General features: G+C 40.3%; 1 protein-coding gene across 3 annotated transcripts in view; it reads right to left on the bottom strand.

Annotated features, from left to right (window-relative positions):
* Positions 1 to 25,021, bottom strand: part of osbpl10a (oxysterol binding protein-like 10a) — a 99,805-nt gene that overhangs the window by 37,251 nt on the left and 37,533 nt on the right. For 2 of the 3 annotated variants that reach the window (XM_085148666.1, XM_085148665.1), the window contains exons 3-6: positions 23,509 to 23,588; positions 20,841 to 20,909; positions 13,863 to 14,060; positions 205 to 445 (exon numbers count right to left, since the gene is read on the bottom strand). In XM_085148666.1, coding sequence (XP_085004792.1) covers positions 205 to 445; positions 13,863 to 14,060; positions 20,841 to 20,909; positions 23,509 to 23,588 — 588 coding nt within the window. The remainder of the gene's footprint in view (positions 1 to 204; positions 446 to 13,862; positions 14,061 to 20,840; positions 20,910 to 23,508; positions 23,589 to 25,021) is intronic. The other variant, XM_085148667.1, reaches the window with a different exon arrangement.

Genomic DNA, 25,021 nt, shown 5'->3' with positions numbered 1-25,021 from the left:
AATGCAACATTCAACAACAATTGCTGGAAAGGTTTAAGTTCATGGCACCCATCAGGCAGGGACAAGAGGCGCAGTCTAGCTGACACAGCTGGGCCTTGCCGCTGGGTTCGGGAGATGGAGACTGAAAAGACAAGGGGGATGTGGGGCATGAAGGGGTCGGGGGCTCCAGCAGAAGCACTGGAACGGGGCCCGTGGCGGACTCACCGGAGGGTGCTCCGTGGGAGGCGTGGTTGCGCTGGGAGACCTGGGACTGAGGTGGAACCTGGCTGCGGCTCTGACTCTGTTGGAGGATGTTCAGGCACTCGCCCAGGCAGCTCAGTGTGGCAGCCGACGTAGCTTTGAGCAGGAGCAGGTCCTGATCCAGACAGGAGAGCGGCCCTTTGGTGGGCAGGGAGTCGATGGACTGGACAAGGTTCTTCTGTTGGCCCTCTGCTTGGGACATAACCTGTGGACGCACAGTGAGACATGACATTACTAAAAATAATCATACAATCAACCGTTACGTTACTATAATTTCCAACAGATTTGGGTGTATATAAACTGAAATTACGCCCACTGTTATCAAAGTTTAAGACCAGATGAAAAATGGCAAAAAATCATATTTTGCATGGTTGGATTTTTACAAGGTTCAAAGTAGAGCTTCAACATAAAACAGGAAGAAATGTGAATGAGACAAAATATTTTTTGAGCATGCAATTTATTGAAAACAACACTTGGACTGAAACAGGCTGTTTTACAGCTCATCAAAAGTTTAGGACCAAACCTGTAAACACCCCCAAAACAGAAATCAAAGTCCCAAACATGAACTCAGTAATGAGTAGCTCCACCGTTATTGTTGATCACTTCAAAAATTCCCTGCGGCATTCTTGATGCAAGCGTTTCCATGAGGTGAGTGGGAACATTTCTCCAACTGGTGAAGACGGCTGCATGAAGGGCATCTACTGTCTGCAACTGTTGTCTATTTTTGTAAACTTCCCTTGCCATCCATCCCAAAAGGTTCTCAGCTGAATTTAGGTCAGTGGAACACACAGATTGGTCCAAAAGAGTGGTGTTATTCTCCTGGAAGAAGTGCCTTTTCCTGCTGGCATTGTATACTGTAGTGTTGTCCTGTTGAAAAATCCAGTTGTTACCACACAGACGAGGGACCCTCTCAGTCATGAGGTATGTTGCAACATCTGGACTAAGCGTGCGGCCGTTTGACACCCCTGCACCTCCTGAAGCTCCGTTGTTCAAGGAGACGAGGCCTTTGAAGACATTTTTTGTTTTTGAAGCCTTTCAGTCTCAGTTTGATGATTATGGCGCTGCAGTCGGCACCAGTAACGGCCTTAATTTGGGTCAAGGATCGTCCAGTGTCTTGACGGACAGCCAACTGGATCCTCCAGCTCAGTACTGGTGAAATTTGTTTGGTCTTCCACTTGACATTTTTGTTCCATAACCCTCAGGATCATTTAAGAAATTCCGAATTACTGTCTTACTGCGTCCCACCTCAGCAGTGATGGCGCGCTGCGAGAGACCACGCTTATGCAGTTCAACAACCTGACAACATTCAAAGAGGAAACGTTTTTTTGCCTTTGCTATTAGAACAAAATGACAATGAATCCACATTTTTGCACAGATTTGGGCTTATAAAGGCAAACTTATGATCAGCTGTAAAACAGCCTGTTTCAGTTAAACCGTTGTTTTCAATAAATTGTATGCTCAAAACATTTTTGTATTTGTATCACTCCCATTTCTTCTTGTTGCATATTGAAACTACTTGGAACCTTGTTAAGATCCAAAATATGATTTTTTGCCATTTCTCAAGCGGTCTTAAACTTTTGATCAGGACTGTACTTCACACATATTTTAATGTACAGATTGTTACTTTTTGAGGCACTTGATGAAAACGTGCTGATAATATTTGACATTTTTATTCTCTTAAAACTAAATCTCTACTCTGCCATTCATTAATAACGCAGTCAAACTGGAGTAAAAAGGAGAGTAAAAGCAGGACGGCACCTATGGGCACCTATGCTATTCTGCAGGTACAGCCCTGCAGCAACTACGTCACTATTTGTGGAGGAATTTCTAATTCAGATATATGAAGTTCTTTTTACACTCTGAATGTAAGCAGTCCATGTTAACGTCTGTGTAGACGGCAACAAATTTGCAATTTAGCACATTTAATCACAACATTATCACAAACAGATTGCATGTAATTGTCAACTTGACCAATTTAATCGCAGACTGACAGCAGATTGAATCCACCTCTGCCGCTTTATCACCACCTTGATGTATCAAAGTAACTTTGAACACCGCGACTGTGATTGATTGCAGACCTGGATCTGATTTTTGAAGCAACAATTTTAAACGAAACAAAGCTGCATTTAAAATAGATGCTGCAGTTAATTGTGATGTGTATTTAGCCTGTATCAACAATTCATGCTCAATTTGCTGCTTTTTAACTAATGTTTGATTAAGAAAAAGAAATTAGGAAATTGTTTGTCCATCTTAACAGTCAAAACTGTTGAACTATTGACCTGTTTTTGCATTTTAGGGACCTTTAAACCTAAAAGCATAGAATGAGGGAATAAGTATAAGAGAGAATGTATCTTCATCCTAGAGCGGACAACTGACTCATGAATTACCGAGCTAATTAGTTCCAGCTATGCTGACTCACTGTGGAAAGAGCAAATCTTTAAAAGTAAGATCAGTTTGTTTGTTTCTTTAAAGACCGAGCAGGATCCTAGCATCACTTTTGGGCTACAGGCCACATTAAAGCTTACTTTTGAGCATTAGAGACACTCTAATCCGAATGCACACTTTTAGAAAATGGCTTGCAGCATCTTTAAATGTTATCATGTTGGATTAACTGAGGACAGTATTTGAAGTCTGTTTGCACAGGTTATGTTCACAAACCAAACCAAAAATGTCAAGTGCACGCATAAAGAAACAGAAATGAATGTGACTCATCTTTCATCATCTTATACAACAACTTTACTGGCATGTTGGTGGTGATACCACTTAGCATTAATTCTAGTGGTATAACCTCAGTCTTGACTACTGGAAACAAGCAATCCACACAACCTGATCCAAGCGAGAGTGCCAAAAGAAGAAACTGCAAAAACTCGTCAAAGCAGAAAGGTTCTCCTCCGTGCTCCCACAGACACACCGAGTATTTCTTACTTACTGAAATTATCTCTGTATGAGTCACCTATCAGAGTCTAAATGCATCACAAAAGAAAAAAGACTAACCGCTTCTCGCTTCCAGTGTAATAAGCTTCTCTCATGGCTAATGAATCTGGGTTGTTTATCACGCTGGAAATGTTGTATTCATTAATATTGAATGGCTTCACAAACACTCGTCCTCTGCGTACACTTCTACAGCACATCTGTCTCCATGCATCAGTACACAGAGCTATTCTGGAGTCACTGAAAAGCTGTTGCAGTGAGGACGATGTGGCAAAGAGATTCACAGGAAGGAATTTCATCCAGAAAATGCACAGTCGTTTTCCAATTATTCAGCTATGCTGACGTTCTCGGGGAGAAGGATGTCATCTATTGAATGCTTGTTATAAATAGATTCTTAGTGTATGGTATCACTGATATCATCTCTGCTTCACTGTGTCTGTCAAACAATCACAACTTACTCTTACTTGAAACAGGATTTGATTTTATTTTCCAGCTAAAATCCTTCACACTGTCACACTCTGTGACACATTACTGTAATCACAGGGCATTATTTAAGGCTTTTCTACATTACCTTGTGACAGAAATCCTCATACCACAATATCATGGTTGACATTTTTCCTGTATAAGTGGTGAGTTCAACATGACCAGACTGTTTTAGCATGAGAGCAAGCATGCGCGATAATATCAAGTGAAATCATAAAGTGATTTATGCCATTTATGCACTCAGTGGGAGTCTCTTTCTGCCACATGTACTTGCACATGTCAAAACACTGACTCTTAAACTTAAATTGGGTGATTTCATCTAATTAAAAATCAAACATTTGTCACTTCTTGATGAAAATTATGCCAAATTTTAAGGGTATTTCAAGGGATGAAGGAAGGAGTGTTTTTAGATATTTTCTTTTAAAACTTATTATCTAGAAAACGTTTTCAACTAAGTCCTATTAATAGTATGTATTTGCAGGCGGTAAGGGTCTGGTGCAGTGGCCCTATGAACATGATGAATATGAATATCCACAGTTAAATTTAGGTGAATCATTCCACAAATATTGACTTTTTGTTTTTTGACAGAGCAAGTTTCTGTTAATATTATATCCAAAATTTGTGGTAATGTTCCCTTTCATTTCTCTCATTTTTTAAAATCTTCAGTTGTGTACAGCAGCCAAAGATTATGTTGGCAAGCAGAGCAAGGTGTTTTAATTCAGAGCATGCTGATTATATGTGACAAAGAAAAAGAGGATGTGCGCTGGTTTGGATTGTTGTGTATAGACTGTCTATGAAAAGCTGTGAATAAAACATAAGCCATCTACCTGCAGGTCACCAAATGTGCTTCCAGAGATCAGACATCCAAATCTTTCAGGGACTCCAAGCATCTGCTATTCTGTGTTAAATTGAGAGTCCAGAGTCATAATTCATAGACTCGTTGTACCAAATAAAACCTACTTTGAGCTGCTCCCTTAACCTGTGGTCACCACAGCGGGTAGCTTCACATGTTTGATTTGGAGTTTTACCCCGGATGTCCTTCCTGATGCAACCCCAAATTGGATTTGTGTCCCCAGCTAGAATCAATTAGAAAAAAGACGCAGCTGAAGACATTTTCTAAACAATGGCTTTTTAATATGGCAACCCAAAAGCTGATGGTTGAAAGCAGGTTCCTCGTCATGCTCGTGATCTGGTGCTTTGATACAATCACCATTACAGTGATGATCCTCAACATGGAAGTCACATTAGTTTGACACAGAAGTTGATGTTTGTTCTCTGCGTTGAAGTCACAGATGCGCACATCGGTCTGAACGGGAGCAGCAGTGCAAAAACTAAAGAGGTGCACACCACTGTCATTTTATTTCTTTAAGGAGGACTTAGGATCTTTCCTACTCCATTAAAAAGCAAAACATGAAAATAATAACTGCAAGTGAAAAAAGTTACTGTGGCTATTTCGTTTCTTTTTGAGAAAAAAAAAGACTTTTAATGTTTTATTTTTTGCAGAGAAAGCATCAGCGGTCTGTTTAATGACATCACTCATTTAACCTGATGTCTTTGAAATTTTTTGCATTTCCTTTTTTTGCTGCTCATCAGCTAACATGTATCATGGAGGTGGATCATCTATGATCAGCATATGCTGGATGACATAATGGCCAGCAGAGCAAAGCCAACTGTCTGTCTCTCATTTGTATCTGATCTGATTCTGAGCTAACAGCAGTGTTGTTATAAAGAAAACTACTTTTTCTGTCCATCAGGAAACAGACACAGCCTGCATTTTGTTTGGTTTCGGCTTTAGCCCAAACATTCGATATGATACAAAAGATGAATGCTCAGCACATATGCAGCATGGCAGAAAAGCAGAGGTTTGGAGGCGTAATTACATCTGTGTTGCACTAATATTGCCAGAAAGCCGAACATGCCTGAGGGTCTACATTCACTAGAGGGGCCTTTAGGAGGTGGCAATGAAGTTGGAGAGCAAATGTGTTGCTATGCAACCTAAAGTAACTCAGAAAAAGCATACCATGCTCAAAAATAACACAGCTCACTGGGTTTTATTGTCCACCGGATAAAATGCAGCCACATTTATTTAGGTAAAAAAAAAGACCTGTTTACACACAAAAGGAAAATAAGATAAAAGCAGATAAAGGAAAAATTTAAAGAGAAAAAAGAGACCACAGGGTGAAATAATGTTTAAATATATCAGAATATCTGACACAGCGTGATGAAGTTATAAAAAACAATAATAAAAAGCAAAGTTAAAACTTAAATGTCTCAAATGTTTATCAAATGTCTGCTAGTGTTAGTGGTCACCTTTGAGGCCCACTCAAATAATTAATTATTTTCACAAATTACACAAAAGGGAAATTTAAAAAGAATTATTTCAACAACCACTGCTTTCTGTATGTAAATAGCATCAAAGTTAATATGTTTATTAACTTTTATAAGCAGGTAAAAAAATAAAAATAAATAAATAAAAAAAATCAGAGAGCTTTCAATAATGGCACCTTCCCCCGCCACACACAGAAACAGACAGACAGACAGACAGAGTGCTCTCAGGAGCCAAGAGGACCAGCGATGCTTCCAGAAATAGCATAACCCCAATGATCCAGCTCTACCACGGCAGTGTAAGTGTCCAGTGGTGCTGCTGCACCGACAGCCGAGGCGTTTGATGAGTTCACATCAGCCAGCTGTGACAAGCTGGCTTTGGAGAGACGGTTATGTGGTCTGACTGCCACCGTCACGCATTCAGCGAAGGGACAGATGGATGGAAGGTGACAACGTGACAATGGCCCGAACATTCAACCGAAACCTCGTCGATACATCAGGATAGCAATTACTGCTGTCAGCGTGATAAAGATTTTTAGAAAATACTGAACTGTACTGAGAAACTGACCAGACACAGAAGCTCCCCAGCACTGAGACGTTTTAAGAATCATATTTAAAACACACATTTACAGCAGATTATTAGTAACTTTATTTAAATAGGTTATGTTAGCGGCATTAATTGTTTAGATTTAAAATGTGTAATGAATGACATATATATATAATATGGCACGTATAGCAACTTGTATGTGTTTGTGTGGTTATAAAGCACAAATAACCTCAATATTCAAACATATGAAAATTCTGCAAGTTTGAATGACACTTTTTACTTTTTATTTATCACAGTGATTTGTATAATATCAGAGTCACTGTAATAACCAGGTTCTGATATATGAAATGCGTCCACATAAATATTCAAGCTGATAACAACTGGCGAACATAATAATATGGAATTAGTAGAAAACCAAACGGAAATGAGCCACCTGTTTGTCCTTTCATGAATTCAGCACAACACTGCCAATTTACAGCAGCCAACTCTGCCTTTGAACTGACCTGCAAGTTCACAAGCTACAAATGATCTCATCTCTGGAACAAACTGCATTCACATTCAGTAATCAAAAGGTGCATCCATGCACTGTAGGGGTGAATTTCTCAGGCACAGAAAGTGTTGTGAAAAAGTATTTGCCCCATTCTTGACTTCTTATTTTCTGCACTCTTACATGTCTCAGATCAAACAACTTTTAATATTAGACATAGATTTTTGCAAAGCCAAAGCATTTCAGTCTGCTCTGAGTCCGGAGGTTGACTAGTCCACTTGTTGGTGTGTTTTACATTATTGTTGTGCTGCATAACCCAAGCGCCGTTGAGCTTCAGTGTACAGACTGATGATTGGATAGTCTCCTTCAGGATTTCTTGGTAGACAGCAGAAGGTCCAGAAGCAGCCCCACACCATTGCACTACCACCACCATGTTTGACTGTTAGTATAATGTTCTTTGTTCGTACTGTTCAAACCTGCCAAAACATTCAGCTTGGGTCTCATCAGACCACAGAATATTTTTCCAAAAGTCTTGGAAAAATATCAAGACTTTTTGGCAAATACAAACTTTTCCATGGACGCTATTTTTAGCCCACTCCCTTTCTTATTGTTGAATCATGAATTCTAATCCTTAGCTGATGCATGCGAGGCCTGCCGATGTTATTCTGCGTTCTTTTGTGAGCTCCTGGATTAGTCATTGATGAGATAAGTTTGGTAGGTTGGCCACTCCTGGGAAAGTTCACCACTGTCACAAGTTTTCTCCATTTGTGGATGATGGCTCTTACCGTGGTTCACTGGAGTCTCAAAGACGTTGAAATGGCTTTATAACTTTTTTCAAGCTAAAAGATGTCAATGATTTCTCAGCTGTTCTCAGGCTTTGTGAGATTATTTAGCCTACTTCACTTTGTAACACAGGTTTTATTTAAGTGATTTATTATCAGGCCTGTGAAACTGAACTCATCTTCCGTAAAATGTGCTCACAATTAATTCATGATTCAACAAACGGTCCAGGAAGGTTTGATAGCTTGTGAGAGAGGGTTTGTGTGCCTTAGTGAACAAGGTCAGGGGCAATTTGCCCCTGGTAAGGTCTTCCACTTCAAAGTAGTTCCAGGTAAAGGACCAATCCAAGCATGATTCACATTATGGTGGAAAAAGCTGTGATACAGAGCCTTACAGGAAGCAAAAGAGTGGTGTTTATGAATATTATCAGCTGTAGTAACCAGAAAATAAATTAGATGTACAACAAAACATCCCAGATGCTGCTGTTTGATCATAAATCCACTATGTAATCAGCATGCAGCAGCTTTCTGGCCTCTACAGTGTGTAGTTGTGTATAAATCACAGCACAAGCAGACTCCTGTACTATCAGCTCCAGTGTACTGGCCTGTTACGAATAAAGGATGGAAAACAACAAATGACAAGAGGAAGAAGGGAAGGCAGGAGGAGAAGTGGAAGAGAAGACATGAAGAGAGATGGAGAGGAGCTAAATAATGGTAGATATGAATCAGGTCACAGAAAGAAGCAACCTAATTCTTCCGGACCAAAAGAATGTGAATCCTTACAGAGGATGAATCATGCATCACAGAGGCCCTTGTTTTCTGTCTGTGGAGGAAAGGCGGGCACCAGAGGAATGTTTGTTTTGCTTAATGATCACACCATCTGCTTGTTATTTACTCAAACTGTCCCTGGTTCATTCTGAGGAGAGAAACTCTGCTCCTGAGAGGTGAGAAATGATCCTGCACTCATACTGATCACTAGCTTCTTCTTTTTCTGTCACAGAGTGAATCCTTTAGGCGTGATATTCTTAGCATGGGGAGACAGACGCACAGTGTGGCGCATCTTGAATGGGGAATTTAACAAGTCGAAGTCAGCCAGGTCTTCAGTGAGCAAGAAAGGCTTAAAAGAAAGATCTCCACATGAAACATTGATGCTCCTCCAAAGAGTGTCTTCAGACTCGCATGCAGGGGAAACTGTTGAGTTAAACGGCAGGCTTTAATACACCGTTTAGTGTTGGGCGGCACAGTGACTCAAGGTTAACAGATGCTCCAGTGAAATGTCAATTACACGACAAGTTATTAGGCAAAAAAAAAAAAAAAAAAAAATTTCCTCTTTAGTAGGCGTCACATAAAGCTCCTTTGTCCCAGCTCAAAGCAGACAGTAAATGAACTGTCTTTGTCATTCTGGTCCAAAGCTCAGAAATCCACAGGTGAAAGATTGTCTCCTTATCCCTGTCAACCCAAAACAGTAGCCGATTCATGACTGAAATAATGATTGAAAGTTAAAAATAGCAAACATCTGAAGGTCCCCGCTTTTCAGATCTTTCACATTTTTGCAGATTGTCATTTTCTTGACCAATTACTGACAGCATACACAAATAAAAATGTACTTTTTTAAAGCAAAATTGTCTTTTCATAATAAAACAAACTTCACAATTTTCCCCAAATGCAGTAACTTACAGGATCTTCTGACATCAAAATAAAACAAAAAAAGTGCTCTACTTCTATAAAGACGTGCAAAAAATTAACTGAAAATGAACTGAATGAACAACATACGTCATACAACAAAAAAATATCAGATCCTTGCAATGCATCAATTTCCAGTAGGCTTAGAACTTCTCCAGATAACAGGTCATCCATCCTTTTCACTTTTTCACTCATCTCCATAATTTTCCTGTACCTGATTTGTCCTTTGCTCATACCGAGGCTGCAAGCTTGTAGCTGGTTCCGAGGTTTATTGTTGTGCACGCTTCTGTGGCAGTCCTGCTGCGTTTTACTTGCAAATGTTGCGAATTCATTCATGAAGGGCTTCCACACTGACAGTTTTGCGACACTGCGTGTGTGTTGTTAATGAATAAATATGCTGGATATCAGCAGATTCCAGTTCATGGAGGAAGGAAATGTAGATTTCTGAAAAGATGTGAGGTGAGAAACAATGCCAAAAGCCGATCAACAGACTGGTGACCTGGCCAGGTTGTACCCCACCTGTCACAGTACTACAGCTGAGACAGACTCCAGTGCGCCCACAAAGTCGACTGAAAAATGGATGGACAGACATAATTTGCCCCAATTTTCAGCCTGAAAAAACCCATTTATGGTTTGTTTTAACAAATTTCCAAAGGCGCTGTGCCATATCAGATTCCCCGACTTGCATATGCTCACCTGGATCAGCTCTACGTAAATTGAGCAGTGCAAACCAAATGCACTGCATGGCTGATTACACAGACTACTTAATGGGAACTGCACTAACGTAATGCTCAGTCGGTTTGTCACTACACACTTTCACATACAATTGCTTGCACCACAATTAGGGAATGAATAACGCAACAAAAAAGAGTGAAAATTAAAATATTCAATAATTTTTGAGGTCTTAATTTAGGTTTACATAATTAAAAGACAAAAACATATCACAAAGTCTCTTATAAAGATAAACAAACATTTTTTGACATGGCCGGCATGACTTCATACCTGTCAGCCTCTGTTTCCATTCTCAGTACCAACAGTTTACATGGGCAGAAGTATTTTACATTTAGAAAGCCTCTTGTCTCTCTTTGTCCACATTTCCTCCTGTCATCATCTCTCCATAATTTAGCGACCAGATGCACAGCTGCTTGGCAATAATCCGAAAAGAACATTTTGTCTCTAAACAAAAAAGGGGTGAAAGCAAAACCGCAGCAGCAAAAGGCTGTATAGTTCACCAGCCAAGCATACAATCATGTCTTCATCGTGTCTATTAGTTTTGCTTTACCAACTTCACTTCAAGCCTAATGTTGTGCAATTAATCAATTTAAATCAGCTGCAGACAAGCCTATTAAGAAGTGATGGGAGAAAAGAAGGGAAAAAAAACAATCTTCTCTGGAAAGATAAGCGGGAAAGAGTGAACGACTGTTCTGAGAGTACAGAGATGTAGCACATGGGGACAAAGTGGTAACTAGAACTGACAGGACTGGTGAATGAGGCGGGGAGAATTAATGAGGATCTGAACTTCAAACTACAGCAAAAGTTACCGAGATTTTTTAATTAACTTACGCTGTGCTTCCAAGTTTTAACTCACAGAAATCATAAAACTGTTTGAACGTAGCGTTAGTACAGTACACACTTTCAGGCATGAACCGGGCAACACTGCGTGGAATATCAACGGTTTACAGTTTAGTCTTTTCTCTAGCTTTTTCTTTTGCAAATTGATGATTGCACAAACTGCTTCTGTCACCAGCCACGTTAATCAGTATTGATATATATGCAATAAAAATGCCAACCATGCTGAACTTACAGTAAAGTGTGAGCACACTGCAGTCAGTGTCAGGCCTGCCAAGATGCCAGAAATATCTGCTGAACTCACTGCACCAGTGTCTCACCTGAGACTTTTACAATCTCTGAAGACAAAGGTCACAGAAAATATAGCACAGCTTTAAAGAAAAAAAGAAGAAAAAAAAGATTTTTTTTTTTGCCTTTATTTTTGACAGGATAGGAAAGTAGATGAGGAAAAAAGTCAAGAGAGGGGGGAGATAACACATAGGAAATGGCCTGAATTGGACTCAAACCCAGGCCTTGCAATGGACTTTCAGGCTATAGATCGCCTTTTTAACCTGAAGTTTGGGTGAAATAAGGAGAAAAGACAACCAATAACTAGTCTGTATTAATTAAAAACTGGAAAACGTTCCAGTTAATCAGAATTCCAGGCTCAGGGGGGGGAATTTAGATTTTAGGGGATAATTGGAAGAAGCTGGTTTCATCGTGGTATGTTTGCTCACGTGAAGCACAATCTCAGCTTATCCAATACAAGTTGCTTCACAGAAATTACTGGACTGGTCAGCAAGTTGAAGCTTGCTGACGATGGCACCTGTTGGAAATGCCAGGAGGAAGCCGGGACCCTAGTTCATATGTTGTATGCATGCCGGAAAAATGATTATTTGTGGGACAATTATATTGTAAATTATATTTGAGGCTTCACAGTATAAAGGGTGACAAATATAAAATGATATTATATAAAACATGCTTCACTTAAATGCCCATTTGGGGAGGTATTTGCCTGTGATGAGGGGTTTTTGACCACTGGAAAGAATTCCTGTGCAATTCTCAAATCCCAACACCTTGATGCTCAACATGGATGATTCTGTGCATCAGTCAAATGTTATTACTTCACTCTTCTCTGCAACTGGCTGCTAGACCAGCAACCAAGCATCAGCACCAAGAAAGAGTAGCCCGCAGATCAGTAATACCACATATTTTCACAATACCCTCAGCCGGGGAGTCCAAACCTGCCCACGCACTGCTAACACGTTACCACCGCTGAACCATAATTTCCTCATCATCCACCCTGCTCCATGTCTTTACGCCACTTTTAAACACGTATATCTTCACTTTGATATAAATCACATCAGCTTTTCATACATCAAAGTAGACAGCGTGCTCTTTTCAATGTCCAGCTCACAATGAACACTCTGGCTCCTTCTTATAAAAGTCGCAATAACAATTGATGAGAAAAAAAAAACAAGCGGCTGAATTATCTATTAGCTTCAACGTAGCTATAGCCTTATAGCCTTTATATACAGTGCTTTGTATCTGTGTCCATGCTGTTGTTTCTTACCAGAGGAATGCTACCCATCTACTTCTCTCAGTCTCTACTGCAGGAGAACACAAATCTCTCTATATATGCTCAACTATTCACGAAGCATAATTTTAATCAGCTGCACAGTTATGCAAGACACTGTGGGTAAAATAAATAAAATCTATAACTATTTACATGAAAGAAGCTGTAAGAAATAAATGTTTGATATTTCTGCCTTTACTGTAATATGGATTTATTTGCAATTACACAATTTCTAAATATTAAATTGCTAAATCTATGTGCTTGAAGATTGCTTGAGATTCCCTGTTGTCTGATTTACTCAGCTCAAGAAAAAAGCTAAGAAATTATCAGTTTTTCTATAAAAAAAAAATCCCCTTAACAGCAATAAAATAAGGTAAAAAATAAATCTCTGAACACTCGTGTTTGTCTACTGTGATGTGATGCATTATACATCACTTGCTGTACTGTCCCGTCTCGTGTGCGCCATGGCGCTCTGTTGTTGTTAAGCTTGAATGAAGCTGTGACGAGCATTAATGTTAAAGTGACCCACATCCGAATGACAGACCTCTGCTACTTCAACAGAGCGTTACACCTCAGAGGGGCTTTAGTTTTTCAAAGTAAAACATTTCTGCTAATGGACACAAAAATACTAAAATTAAATATAATTACTAGATAACCAATCTGTAAAAACCTTTGAAAACAGCCTCTTATGAGTCAGACTATAGAAAGTATTTCCTTAGGTGGAATACCAAATCCTGTCTTTGGAAAACACTGCTCACTGCTGGCATTAATAAAAAAGCCATTACAGAGAATTAGTACAAAACTGTGCTGGATACCCTCAAGCAGTGGACAGACACAGCTGAATAATCTTTATAATGAAAAAGAGATGTTAAGGAGTGACCATCTCCAGTAAAAACAGAGAAAAGAACTGCCGAGATTACAGTGGAAGAGAAGGAATAGGAGGAAGAGGAGGTTTCCTTCCCGCGATTCTCTTGTGTCAGACAGAAACTGACACAAACACGCCATGATAGGTTACGCTCTTGTCGGGTTCTCTGTTTATTTATGTAATTTATCAATTAATAGATAACATTTTCCGGGAAAATAAAACTATTCTTTAATATAGTTCTTGTAATATATAATTAAAGCCAGTTTCTTACAAGGGAAAAATTCAGAAAGAAAGTGTACTGAAGAAGGAAACTGCATTCAATAAATCTAAAAGGTGAAAACATATGCGCACTCATAAGTCAAAAGGCGCGTTGTTACTGCTACGACTTCTCCACCCACCTCTTTGACCTCCAGCAGCCGGCCTGGGTATTGACTCTTGGCTCGTCGAGCTGCAGCTGGAGATTTGTGGTGAGTGATCGTGACGATGTTGCTGGGTGTGGCGGGGTGACCCAGGTGCCTCGGAGATCCCGGGGATGAAGTTGGTGTTAGGTGGGGTAGGAGGGAGAAACTACGGGTCCGACCAGAGGAAGAGGAGCCCTGGAAGATGGGATTTAAAGATGACAGGAACATGATGATGTAAAGGAAAAAGTAAAGGAAAATATAAAATAAAAAATCTATACATAATGATTAAAAAATAAATAAATAAGGGTTTAGTAAGATGTATTCACTATTACACATAAATGGAGAGTAGTTTTATGTTTATGAGCTTCATGCTAATGTTAATGTTGTGCGTTTTATTATGATGTCACTTAGTGACACGGATCCGTCACTTCCAACTCATCACAACCAACGCCTTAAAACCTTTAAACTCACTGGTTAAGTCCTGGTAAATGAACTGTTACTTAAACCGTACTAATCTTACTGAGCACTACACGCCACTTTCATCCAGTGACACACAATCGTACAATGATTTGTGCTACAGTCATGTGCCTCTTTCAATTTAAGATATTACATATCAGGACATAATGGAAGAAAAATGAACTGGTCCTAAGCTGGTCTTGAAGTTAGGTAAATACAAGCTCATATGAACAACAACACATGACGTATTAAAGCATATTATTTATTTGCAAAATTTAGTTGCAAGAGCAGTGTGTGAAGTACACCCTTACTGCTCACTTAGGAACTAAGGGAGTAAGTAGCAGCCGGGCGCTGTTAATCAACTGCACTTAACTAACTGATGAGACTCTACAGGGCGCAGTATGTTAAACATTCATGGCAGAACTATTTGGAAAATCAGCAAGCGTTTTCTCTCTAAAATGAGCATGACAGCAAAGCCAAAAAAGCCAAGACTCTCCTTAAGACAGATGAGACCAAAGTGGAGATATTTGCTCACATTTGCACAGCAAAAACCAAACACAGCATACCAACTGTCAGGCACGGTGTTGGAGAGGTGATGGTTGGGGCCTGTTTTGCAGCCACAGGACCTGAACACCTTGCAGTCAACGAGAAAACTTGGAAACATACCAAAGTATTTTACAGTCAAATATGAAGCCATCAGTCTGGCAGGTAAATCTGGCCTGAAAGTGGTCATAGCCCCTATTTACCAATATGTGAAAACACAAATTTACCATTGGATTTATGGGATATGTGCCAAACTCCTGTTCTGTTCTAACCACCATGTGTACGTTAATAAATCAATTGCAAGGGAAAACCCTGCAGGCGAGAGTCCAACTGAAGAAAATGAAACAAATGTGTCCAAAGAGGAAGCCAGAAAACCTCCAGATTAAATGATGGCGGTTTGGACATCAGTCAAAGTCAAGTGCTTAATCCAATCAACTGCAGTGGGACCTAAAGAGAGCTGTGCATAGACGGATGCCTGCAAACCTCAACGAACTTTGGTCCATAACAATGTGAGAGACTGATAAAATCCAAAACAAGCTGCTTAAAGGTGGCTCTGCCAACAACTGAATCATGGAGTCATTGCATTTTGGCCTAGTTTGTGGTAAATAAATGTTGACACAGTGTGATGTGTCATGCATCTTGTTGTTCCCCAGTAAAAATGTTACCTAAAAACATTTTTTCTCATACAAGCATGTGAATTGATAGGCTGTAGGTGCCTCAGCTGAGTTTTATCAAAAGATAGAATCAGCCTTTTTGTTGTTTTGTTTCCCTCTGCGGCAAAGCTTAAGTCACATCACATCTTTCATTTTGATGCCTCCTTTGCTTCCCCCTCTGTGACTCTTGTCTCCTCACTTCGCTGACCTCCACGCTCACACAGGCAGCGATGTCAGACCAGTATCTCTCTCTCTTCTGCCCCTGCTCTCCATTAGTATACTGCAGCAGAGAGGCAGCGCAGATTTATCCCCCAGAAGACCACAGAGGTCTGGTCACAGCAGCGGTGAAAATAAAATGGATCAAATAAACAACTTCCACCCCAGAGCACCACACAATGAGAGGGAAACAAATGGCCTTCCCGTTTTGGAGAGGGATGATGCTCACTCTGCAGTAACCGAGAGGATCAAACCCATCATGAACCTGCCGTTGTTACATACCACACAGATAATCAGGGGGTCACTCCCTCTTCTTTTCATACAATAAAACTGCTCAGAAGTTAAGAATATTTTCCTTCTGATTAGATGCATCAAGCTGAGGTTTTGTCCTCCAAAAACTGGCACAGAACCCCAAAGCACTTTAATAAACTGCAACAGAAAAAATAAGAAAGCTGTAAAGAAAAAGGAGGGCCAGAGTTGGAAGGAAGGAGGACAGACGTGTATTTACATAATTAGAGCTCTTTTAGATAAGTGCATTCCTCTCTTACCATTTCACTTCTATCTAAAATTAACTGCTGAAATCGTTAAGTTAAATAAATAAATAACTCAGCAATTGCAAAGTTAATGTGATAATACTTTACTAATTTCACTTAAAGAGAAAAGCAGAGGTCTTACAGGTCTTATTGGGGGACAGGGATCGTTCAAAGAAGGTGGCCTCGGTACACTTCCTGTCAGTCTAACCCTGCGGTACAGAAGTCCTATCTTTACAAAAACACTTGTGTGGGCAGACCTGGCCCTCTGTGAGGCATCAGGAGTAGACAGGAAAGTCAGCACCACAGGGAAAGACACTTATTACAAACAACTTGCTATTCAGCAATAAACTTGAGTGTCTGAAAATAGCTCAATACTGAGACACTAAATGGAAAAAAGTACTGGGCCACAGACACATTACACCTGCAGCAGCTGTTAGGCCACCAAAACCGACGCCATGAAGCTCCCAGCACAGAGATTTGGTGCTGATGGTAATACCAGAGTTTTTAGTTCTCTCTGTCGTTAAGTACTTGCTCATACAGTTGTGGTTTTCTCTCCACCTTTTTAGGGTTTTTACCCAACAATAAAGCACTATGAGGTGAAGGCTGCTGTAATTTGGCCTTATATAAATGAAACTGAATTAAAATGAAATTGCAGTCATTGAGCTAGCAGAGAGTTGGTGCCCTTTACACACCTTGCACCTCAGCACTGGACAACACCGCTCTTTAACTGCTGTGGTTCTTAAATGCTTTCATTTGCAACAATATAACTTACTATACACGGGCAAATATGTAGGACTGACTTGTTTTAACACCCTCCTACGGTGCCACGCTTGAATTTGCTGAGCTCTTTAGAACAACACAGTCTTTCATAAATGTTTATAGGTGCTTGATTTTATACAGCTGTATTAACAGATGTGGCCTGTTACTTTGACCAGGTAGGTGTCCACTATGAAAAACTTTCAAGTGTGAATTGATCAAAGTCTATTCAAAGGCTTAGGTCAAACGCAGTTTCTTTAATCGAGCAGAAACAGCTGTATCAGTCTAAATCACAGGGCATATTTTGCCTTCTTGTGCCCTCAGGAGGGGTGTTTGCACCTTTCCAGCTTCACAACACAAGAAATAATAAGGTCACTGGCCAATTTATCAGACTGCTAATCAGCTTGATAACTTCAAAGGCTTTTACAGAGAAACTCTGAAGCCATGTCACGTGAATTTAGACTATCGTGACAGAATGCTGGAGCCGGCTACCTGCAGGACTCAGCTGTGGCTGGAAAGGGGAACCCTGTTTGCTGACTCCAACAGATGCGACCTCTGATATTTTGGCCGCACTGCAATAAACAAGGTCAACTTAGTTAGTGCTTTGTTGAACATGGGGCTTTCTTAGACTGGAAGCTGTATGCGATGCAAATAACATGGCTGCACAGAGAAAGATGATGTATTTATTCTGCACTTTCACTAGATTATCAACAAAGCAGGTTAAAACAGGAAACACATTTTAACAGCAAAACCTCACTTTTAAATGATCGTTATGTATTTGTGATTATATGGCACAAAATGAAATGGTTAAGTTCCCCTCCACAAAATTTTGTAAGTTTAAAGTTTACATTTCCGTTGAGATCTGTCCATAAATCTTTGAGTAATTCTGCAGACCGAAAGAAAAAAAACCCACACACACAAAGGAAAAACAGCCTAGTTACATCACTTGGTTCAGTTCTACTGCCCCTCATCACTCCCTTTTACAGCACACAAACAAAGTAGCACAACATTAGCATGCTTCATTTTTTTAACCTTTAGACCTCATCATGTCTAACAATGCAGTCTCTCTTTACCGGTCTCATGCTCATAGGCGTGTTTGTGACTGGGATAGATATCCATTTATTGATAAAGATGTGTAAATGTGTTTACAGGAAATGAAGGACACGCTTTCTAGCAGTAAACTCTGTTGCGATCAGTCTAGTTGATGAATGGTGGTTATGAGACTTAAGCATGATGGAAGGAAATGGCCTGAAACTGATTAAATATCACATTTTAAAATGTTATTAGCTTGGAATATAGAGCAATGTGAATGCACATACCTCAGTAAATAATAACCATCAAGTTTTCTACAAAGCCATACCGAAATAGAAGGTTTCATCTTTTAACAGTGGCAAAAGGTTTACATGTCTCAGTGGTCGAATAGTGAGTTTCAGAGGATATCGGGGATGGCTTTGGGTATAAATACAGTTTAATCAAACAAAACAGGAAACAAAATAATAATTTTATCATTAAAAAAAGAAATAGGACAATAATAAAGGTTAGCTAGGGTTGAAGAGTAAATGTATTGTCCTGCTGAGCGAATGTACTTCACACTGAACTGCTTGTATCCTGTATTTATAATGCTGACATCGAGGGGCAGAGAGGTGATGGTTGTGACAGCCTCAGAATAAATTTACATGTAGTTAAAAGTAAATGCCTTTCTGCTGCGTTTTCTCTTGGCTCCGGGCAGGGCGGGAGTGGCACTGGATATGTGGAGCAGTTGGACCGGAAGAGGGGCGGGGGCTGTCGGGTACTGCCGGGTTTCTGACTTGGCTCTGTGGCTCCCTTCCCTTCTCTTCCCCACGTTGTGTGAGCTGTGAGCTGCGTTCCCTGGGACCTCCCTGCAGGCGCGTTGCCTTGTCCCTGTGCCTGGCTCTTTAGGGTGTGGTGGGTGCCTCTCATTTCAAGGACTGGTAGGGGTGCAGGAGCTGTCAGCCTCGGGTGGACGCCTTGTGGGATTGGTCGTCACGCACTGTTGGAGCTGTGCGGCAGCCCCTGGGTTGGGTAGCTGCTGTCACACTTGGTCTTCGGATCGCTTTCTGTCTTTCGGCTTCTGCAGTATTGGTTGACTTATACCGTGTGTTCAGACTTTCCTGCATGGTTCTCACACAGAATGCTGGTGTTCTCAGCTTGTTGGTCTTTGCTATTGGTTGTGACCAACTGGGGTTTCTGGACTTTTGAGTTCTTGCCACCTCATCAACACTTTTTGTTATATGTTTGAACTGTGAAGATTGGGGTGTTTTTGATGGGGATAGAGTTGTTCTCATAGCACAATTACCACACTGCCTGCTGCCATCGATGCTTGTGTACGCACCTTAGTTCAATATTGGTTTCTGGCTCTCATCATGGTGCACTTTGCTGGCTTTTCAGGGGTTTTGGTATTATGGAGATTACAGGTATAGCTTTACAAATGCGCGCGCGCACACACACACACACACACACACACACACACACACACACAAAAGGGGGATGGGAGGTGGGCCCTAACGATGTATCAGAATAATATTAATTGACGGATTGCTATTTTTGCTGACAAGTCTGTGTCTTACAGGCAAACTACAGGAAACTTTGGCAGTCTGCTAACAACCAAAGCAATCTCAAGGTGGTTTTCAGTGCTGCACCATATATTTTTTGTTACTAATATCAACTAGAGACTATCAGCAACCTCCAGCAACCACTTCCCCACTGCTCCAAGATTACACAATTTTCCCCTACAGACTGATTTCAGGGGTTCTGTGTCCAGTCTCTGACTGAGGCCTAAAAAGGACATGGCGCCACAGCTTAGGTTTCCAAAGTTGCAACTGAAGAAATCTAGAACAACCTTTCAGACAGACAAGATCAAGGCAGAAATATCTGCGCATAACGCACAGCACCACGTTGGGCAATAAAGTGGCATATCATTACAAACATGTCGTACAAACTGTCATTAATTCACACTGTTTTGTCCAGCCCAAAGGATATCTGCACTTACCTCCTCCTGATTAGAAGCATGGCACACAAGCATATTCTTGCTCTACTTCAAAATAAAAGCCATTTTTGACTGCACCTTTAATGGATCAACAGCTTTTTCCATAAAAACTCACAAGGAAACTAAATCATTCGCTTCTGTTTGTAATAAATCTTTCCCGACACACTTTTTGTGTCACAGAGGTGAGTTATCGGAGATGTGGCTGCGCCTCCACCGCCAGCTGCCTCATCAACGGAGTGGCTGCGATAACGATCTGTGAGGCAGACAGCGAGGCTCAGGGACGGATTAGACCACAGCACTGCGTACAGTAATAACAGCTGCTGCCGTGGAAATGCCCCGCAGTCACCGAACGGGAACAAAACGGCTACTCAGCTCCACAGGCCAGAAGGGAAAAGAGTGATAGAGCGCGTTGCCTTCCGTTTTTTCCTTACTTATCCAATTTTCTCCCATCTTTTGATTGCTTTTCTCATTATGGCCGAGCAGAGTAATTGGAATCCCCCCCGCTCCAGCTGTGCAGCGGTTTGATGTGTTGAAGAGCTACATGTTGAATAAGCAAGTTGGCAAACAGGCAACATAATGAGGCTGTAAACTATTTAATTGTTGAGAAAGACGCACAAAATCTGGATTTTGTAAGGAGCTATATGCAGCAGACTGATATCTACGCTCAAGGAACAACAGAAGTTTTCTCTCTCATGGTTTAACATCTGGCATTTGAAGGTGAACCTGTGTGTGTGTGTGTGTGTGTGTGTGTGTGTGTGTGTGTGTGTGTGTGTGTGTGTGTGTGTGTGATATTTGTCTGTCATTTACTCACCAGCAGCTCCTGGCCTCCTCCTGCTCTTTCCACACTCAAGTGTTCATCTGAGCCCTTTAGCTTCCTCACCTGAAACAAAATGCATAAACTAAGTAAAAAAGAAGAAAACCTATTTGAAAAAAGCAGCTGCTTCCAAAGAGCGAAGAACAGTAGAAAGAAAATGTATAGAAATACAAATTTCATCTTAAAGTCATCTTTAAAATTCTGCAAATTTAGTATGCAAACATAGTGAATACATACACAAGTATTTCTTTTCTATTTATGAAGTTAAAGTGAAAAAGATGCCAGGAAAATCACTACACTCAAAAATCTTTGAATTACAAGTAAAATATTATGGTGATTAAAATGTAAATCTAAAAGTTTGTTTCTCTTTTTATCCTGTAGGCTTTATCTATGTTCAAGAATATAAATTAACCCAGAAGACCACTTAGCAACCCCTTGGCAATGTGTATCACTGGTGGGTGTTCTTTCCTGTGGGTTGATATCATTCGCAAAGATGGTGCCTCAGAATACTTTGGTATCTAGCAGATTACTGCATTTGACCTTAGCTTTCATGGAAGATCCCAAATTGTTTGGAAAACAAAGAGTGAAACTTGGAAAAAGTCCAAAACAAACCAGAAATCAGAAACCTCACCCTCAGAGCAAAAGTTGTTACCTTACTGCTGCAATTTTACGAGGCACAAAAGAGATAAGAGATAAAAGATAAACGCTGTGAACTCGACATATTCCAGTGTTGCAGTACCAGATAGTGATAGCCTCAAACAAGCTTCTCCAAACTAACAGTTTGTACAGATGTTCATATAATGAAGTGGCTAATAGCATCAGCTCTAAACTTTACTCTACCCAAAAAGCAAACGATGAAGTACATTCTGAGTAACTGCAATCTGACACAAAAAGCTAACTTTAATACCAAAAGTTTGCAAAAATAACACAGTTTGGATTTTTTCTCTTGTTCATGCACTGCTGATTTTCACACTGTCACCACCGGCTGTGGAGCTCCACAAGGAGCTCTATAACAAGCCTCATTCTCCACTGGATCAGGCGAATGGGGATACACCCCACAGAGATACAGGCAGCACACACACACCGACGCACATAGACCTAATCCCTTGACGACCACACTAAACCCCCAAAGAAGCAATGGCCCAAACATTATTCCATGAAATCCATATTTGGAAAAAAATACAGTTTTTGATGAAGGTAGTTATAATGCACCCAACTCAGTAATCCATCTGGAGTGAGCATACAGAGATAAGAAGAGGACAGTGACGCCAGGGACTCTTAGCTGCACATGCATCCTTTATTAAAGCAGCAGGAGCGCTCTACTACACGACATTTCCCTAAATCACTAAATCAAAGGAAGGACTAAAAATATTCTCAGATTAATCAGCAGGCAAAGTTTCACAAGACAGAAAAGATGAGTTGGGCAAAGGGTGTCAGCCTCACTTTTGTTGTCGTTTTCATTTTATTTCCTGCGTACATTAACACATTTCTGTATGTCTCGTTCACTGTCTTTTTCATATTATTTGTTTCCTTTTAGAATGAGTCACTCACAAAGTCAGAGACACAGAGTTCATCTGGAAACGTAACAGTACTTGTTGTCAGCAGAGATGTGGCATTTATCTGGATGGCATTTAATAAAGTCTTCTGACTGCAGATTTGCTCACTGTGATGAGCATTCATGGAGCGAGTGCAGAGAAGAATCGGAAAATGTAACAAACCTCTGTAAATCACCTGAAAGAAGATGACACGCGCAGTGTGTCAAGGTTAAAACTATTCAGCACTATTACTTTCATGTCATCCATTTCAGTTTGTTTCATCACCATCCAAGATAATTGACAAATAAGTATAAGAGCCAATGTACTACACTCACTTTGAAATTCAGGATGCAGCCGGAGTTCATTGTTGTTTTTCCTGCTATAACACAAACGCTTTGGGAAGCTATAACCCAATAGCTCTTTGAAGTCACTTGTTTTTTGTTTTTAAAGAAGCGGAAAAAATGATATTTTAGTGCACTATGACTACGAATCAATGACAGGAGGAAATAATAAAAACAGTAGTAGCTCATCTGGCTCACAATCCATAGCAAGTCACAGGTTAATGTAGCGTGCGAAGTGCTGAAAGAACGATTTTATTGTCAATTAAAATCAACTGAGAAGTTAAGGAAGCTCGCAAACAGCCAAATCTGGGACAAATTAATCCAGTTCACGACTAAATAAGATCAGGAGTATTATGATCTAGACTGTATCTTGTGATGGGTCGTTAATTAAGAGACCAAAGAGTTTGTGCCATTTAAAACTTAAAATGACAGAAAGAAATCTGTCACTTTTCCATTTACTCAAAGCCCGCCGCTTAAAAGCAGAATAAAAAGAAAGAGGGCAGGAATTCCTTTAGGTACGCTGCACAGAGGTTTCCACCTGAGGAAAATCCTACTCCTGTCAAAAATAAATAAACAAAAACAACAAAAAAAACCTTTGTACTGAACCCAGTATGAGTTTGCAACAGTATTCTATTTCAGGCCTTTATAAACAGACACACAACAGAACATTAATCTCGAGGGAAATGTCAAGGTTCTCTGCTGACTTATCTTCCTCAGCAACAGACACCAAGAGCTTAGACCAGGGTCATGTTTATAACATGTTTCTCTGTAATAGTGTGTGTGTTTTACCTTGGCACTGCTGTCAGAGTGACGTCTGGCACATGCTTGGAGCTGGCTGATCCAAAACTGCTGCTCCTTGGCATCAGAGGCTACAGAAAAACACACACAGAACAAAAACTAATTAAAAAAATTAAAACCCATCAACCTCCCATATGCTCCTGACTCGACTAACAAACTAGTGCATGAGTTCAGGTGCCGATCAATACACAGCTATAAGAAAGCCTTGAAGTGTCCACATCTACCAATGGTTAACAAGCACTTATTATCGGCATGAAGTGATACAGAGTCACGGCTGCAGACAGGGGACTTTATTAAGGGTTCAAGACACTGAAATGCAGCCCAACTGCACTTCAGTGTCTTTGCTAAACTGTCTTAGTGTAAACACAACACTCGTCCATCTGCCTTTTTTATGCTTGAATAATTCATAGATCAGTGTTAAGTGGCTTAAGGATACATTGCAGTGAAAATGCCCAGGTGCAAGCACTGGAACCTAATCAGCCTTTGCCTTAATAAATAACCATTTCAAAACTGAAATTTATTGACTAATGAGTTAATGATTAGTAAATCATCCCAGATTTATCTGTTATCTATTTACTCACATGTAAATAGTTTTAGTTCCTTCACAGGATGAGACCATTAGATCAAATCCAAGTGAAACTACACAATGACTAAGGGTTTAGCATCAAACAAGGCAAAGATGTTCCCACACTTATTTTACAGTGCTTCAAACAGACAACATAAACAAGTTGGTTTTACCTTTTTTAAACAACCAGCAGCCTTCTTTACTTTATGTTAAATCAAAATTCTTAAGCAAGTTTAACCAAAGACCTAATTAACCCCAAAAGGCAGAAATGAGTCGGTATGCTGCAAAAAACAAAGAGCAGAGAATAAAAAAGCCAACACACAGTTAGCTTAGCTGATCCTCATTCATCCAAAGATAAAAAAAAAAATCAACCTACTAGCGCCTCAAAAGCTAACTAATTAAAATGTTTCATAGGTTTCATTCTCCAGCTGTGGCACTGAACTGTGTACTGAAAAGTAGCCACGCGCAAATCCCCACATGACCCCGTTACACTTTTCGATTTGTATGGATCAAACATGATAAACAGTGGTGCAGCATAACAATGCAAAATTATGCTCTTTGCTTTCCAGGCTTTTTGCTAAGCTAAGCCTAATGGGTGTAGCTACAACAGAGTTCAGGGTACACAAGTGTAAAATAAATAAGGATCCAGATTAGGGTTTGAGGTGGAGTGAACCGGCTACTGCTTTAAGCTATCTATCTTCGCCAAAGGGCGATGAGGGCTGCAAATGAGGCATCAGTGAGGTCAACCTGCAGGATGCCAGCAATCTCATTTGCTTCTGAATGATCACTGAACTTGCTGACTGTGTTCCTGAATATTTGATCGTGTTACTTTCTGAATGATGTCCTGAGGGTTGCTATCACATTTGAACTTCATTTTCCTGTCCACGCCAAATTGAACACTCAGTATTCAAGAAACACCAGCAATTCATTCGGCCACTT

This window comes from Neolamprologus multifasciatus, chromosome 22, assembly GCF_963576455.1.
Source record: "Neolamprologus multifasciatus chromosome 22, fNeoMul1.2, whole genome shotgun sequence".
NCBI lineage: Eukaryota > Metazoa > Chordata > Actinopteri > Cichliformes > Cichlidae > Neolamprologus > Neolamprologus multifasciatus.
The sequence above is the reverse complement of the archived record's forward strand: the minus strand, read 5'-3'. Positions and strand labels throughout refer to the sequence as shown.